The sequence below is a fragment of the Pyrus communis genome, chromosome 9 (assembly GCF_963583255.1).
Source record: "Pyrus communis chromosome 9, drPyrComm1.1, whole genome shotgun sequence".
In the NCBI taxonomy this organism is placed as follows: Eukaryota; Viridiplantae; Streptophyta; class Magnoliopsida; order Rosales; family Rosaceae; genus Pyrus; species Pyrus communis.
In genome coordinates this window covers 22188166-22191799 of record NC_084811.1, presented here as the reverse complement: position 1 = coordinate 22191799, position 3634 = coordinate 22188166, and the positions used below count along the sequence as shown (strand labels likewise).

General features: G+C 34.7%; 1 protein-coding gene across 1 annotated transcript in view; it reads left to right on the top strand.

Annotated features, from left to right (window-relative positions):
- Window positions 1-1714: 1714 nt before the first annotated feature.
- The window catches only part of LOC137744520 (uncharacterized), an 8254-nt gene continuing 6334 nt past the window's right edge, over window positions 1715-3634 (top strand). Inside the window, exons 1-6 of the mRNA XM_068484316.1 lie at window positions 1715-2430; window positions 2550-2769; window positions 2843-2919; window positions 3019-3058; window positions 3213-3267; window positions 3401-3470. Of these exons, the coding sequence (XP_068340417.1) occupies window positions 1828-2430; window positions 2550-2769; window positions 2843-2919; window positions 3019-3058; window positions 3213-3267; window positions 3401-3470 (1065 nt within the window). The 5' untranslated portion in view covers window positions 1715-1827. The remainder of the gene's footprint in view (window positions 2431-2549; window positions 2770-2842; window positions 2920-3018; window positions 3059-3212; window positions 3268-3400; window positions 3471-3634) is intronic.

The following is a 3634-nucleotide window of genomic DNA, read 5'->3' as shown; positions in this document are numbered from 1 at the left end:
TTTTTTTTTTTTTTTTTTTTTTTTTTTGTAATTGTAATTTGTTCATTTTATTCATGCAGGGGGTTAAGAACACGTATTGGGAATCTTTATTGTACTTCTAGCTTTAGATTAATGTGCCGGTTACATAAATTTTTCTAGTAATTTATAGAGTAAATTGTAGCAATGGTCCTTTAATTTTAATCAAATTAGAGCAATGATTCCTCAACTAAAAATTCATTACTATTGATCTCTTGACTCATCAACATGTGTAGCTATGATCATTTTCATCAACTTCGTTAGAATTTTGTCAAAATAAATTATGTTGGAATGATCATTACTACAATTGGGCTCCCTCAACTTATCAAAATGTGTATCAATGGTCATTTTCGTCAACTTCGTCTGAATTTTTTCAAAATGAGTTATGTTGGAAGGACCATTGTTTTAGTTGGGTTAAAGTTAAGGGACCATTGCTCTAATTAGGTTATTTTTAGTTGAGAGACCATAGATGCACGTTTTGATAAGTTAAGGGACCAATAGTAATAGATTTTTAGTTGAGAGACCATTGCTCCAATTGAGTTAAAGTTAAGAGACCATTGTTACAATTTACGCTAATTTATGGGATCCTAATTTTTTTTTTTTTTTTTTAACAAACGATATTATTTACACTAGCCACTTAGTACTATGGTGTAGTGGTATTCCTCTTCGCTTGTAAGTGAGAGGTCTTAGGTTTGATTTCCACCAAAGACGAATTTGAACTACATTATTGCAAGCCTACTATGAGGCTTAGACCATCCTCCCATTTAGTGTAAATAATATCATTTTCTTTTTAACAAACGTATTATCTACACTAAGAGGGTAGAGAAGGGGCTAAACATCACAATAGGTTAGCAATAACGTGGTTCAAGTTCGCATTTGACAAGAATCGAACCTATACTTCTTACTTATAAATGAAGAAAAATACCACTAGACCGTAGTACTAAGTGGCTTCTGGGATCATAATTTTAGATATCCACAATTACATGATGCATTTTCTCTTGGAATCTTTTTAGCTTGACTAGAACATTGGATTATTAACTTACATTTCTTTTGAGATAAAATATGGGCACATTTTATTTAGTTTCGTCTTTCAGGGGTGGCTAAAAAGTGATTTTCAATTTTCATTCGTATCCATGGCAATAAAAATAACCATAGATCTGATTTGTGAATTTATGCCAGTATCTCATATAGTTAAGAGTAGACAGAGATGCCGTCTTAAAATTATTCTCCAATTCCAAACCTTAACGACAAAATAGTAACATATACATTGGGAATCATTACCGTTGTCTTCTAAGACCCTTTATCCAGTTGGTTTTTTTTTGAGGTTTTCTGTTTTATTCTTCTGGTGATTGATTGAGACACAGCAAGCATGATAATTTGACGTGTCCAAAAAAAAAAAAAAAATGATAATTCTAAGCTCCCCCTATTAGGACATATAGTTTATCCACACATTTATTTATGATGGGATGAGTTGTTTTTTTTTCCTGAATGTTTTTCTACCTTGATTATATCAATTAGCATTGGTCGTACCTATCCTTTTTAGAATAAGTCGAAGGACTAAAATACTACTGTGTGTGTATATATTTATATTCAAATCTTACACTTGAAGCCTTGTGGAATAAATGTTGTTATTTGTATTCCATAAATCTGCATTTAACACTGCTCTTTTTTTTTTTTCCGGAAAAAAATTGTATTTTGATAGGGTTTCTGATGTTGGGCAAGAACACTGAGCACAAGTAGTAGTATTTCTAGTTCTTGTTCTTGCAAACGGTGTTTCGAAATCCAGAGATTTCAGTTTCTTTTCTTTTGTAAATGAATGGGAAGAAGATTTATTGCCAAGAAAGAAATCAACAAAGCCATGAATTAATCGGTGAGTACGGTTTTGAACTTGGTAATCAGTCTTGTCAAATTTTTGGTCAGCAGCAACAGCAGGCTTGGAACAACATGGGAATTTGGGTTCAGCAACCCACCATGGATCATGAAGTGTCACTGCTTCAAAATCTTGGGCCTCCTAAAACTCCCAGCAGCATTATCAGCCGCTTCGAATCGCCGGTCTCAGCTTTCTACGCAACTGAACTCTATATGGGGGGGTTTCCACAGTATGACTCTCAAGCTGGTCAGAATCCTCAGTTCCCTTCAGGCCAATCTAATAATGAAAGCTATAGCTCCATGAATTCATCTGAGCAAGCTCCGAATTTTGACATCAGAAACACCCTGCAATCAATTGTGAAATCTCAACCCAGCAGCTATCAATACCATAAATCCTCAGAGAAGTGTAATCAAATCCCAGCAAGCGATTTGTCAGGAAGTAAGCTGTTTGCACATCAATCAAATAAGTTGCATGGAGATCATAATACTACTACAGTTAGAAGACCCTCCTTTTCCCTTCCTTCTAAAGAAAATCAGGATCAAGTAGTATGTATATTCTATCTAAGAAATTCATCTTTTTTTGTTGTTTCTTTTTTGTGCATTGATTTTTCAAATGCCCCACCACGACGTCAAGATATGAATACGGGCTAGTTTCTTGTTCACAGGGTTATTGTAATTCGTTCACTACTTCTCCGGTTACACAACTGAGCTTCTTTTCTGGACAAGGAAAGCAGCCTCCAAGAATTTCCTCCAGACAAGTTTCCAATTGTTATGGCAATTCTCCTTCATCCAGCCCTGTACTCTCGAGTAAAACACGAATTCGTTGGAATCAAGATCTTCATGAGAAGTTCGTTGAGTGCGTAAATCGTCTTGGGGGTGCTGACAGTAAGTAACATGTCTAATTTACTATGTAAAAACAGTTGATGTCTGTATGTTGACTCATCTGTTGGTTTTGTAGAAGCAACACCGAAGGCAATATTGACGATGATGGGTTTGGACGGATTAACCATCTTTCATGTCAAAAGTCATCTGCAGGTATAAAGGAATCCATTAGAAAAATTATTTCTCCTTGGCTTTTTTCCTTTCCAAAAGCGTGATTTGTTTTCCTCCCTCTCCTTTTTATTCTTCTTGTAGAAATATCGAATTGCGAAATACCTACCAGACCCAGCAGAAGGTAAATATTGAATCGTTAATATCATACACCCGTTCCTTGTGAATAAGTCTTTTCCTTCATGTTACAAACTACAAGTGTCTATAAAATTTAATGGTCAATCGGCTTAGCTTGTTTTACCAATAGTTCTGATCTGAGTACTTTTCTTGTGTTACAGGAAAATCTGAGAAAAGAACTACTTTGAATGTTGAACCCCAGCTCAATGTGAAAACGTAATCTATCTTATTACCCTGATTGTTGTTTTGGTTTTTAGTTTACCGTTACGATTCTAAATGAACATGTTTTCCTCTTTACTGCTTTGTCCACCAGCCTCTTACAAACCTATGATGTGAATATTTATCGCAGTTGCTTGCAAATTAAAGAGGCACTCCAACTGCAATTAGATGTCCAGCGACGTCTTCACGAACAATTGGAGGTACATTCATGAGATCCAATTTAGTGATGTCTCAAGTTATATATACGATTGTCAAATAGTTTTCTTAGTAGTAAATCATATTAATACTCCAATTTTCATTACAAAATTTATTCAACTATTTCTATATGCAGACTCAACGAAAGTTACAGTTACGAATTGAAGAA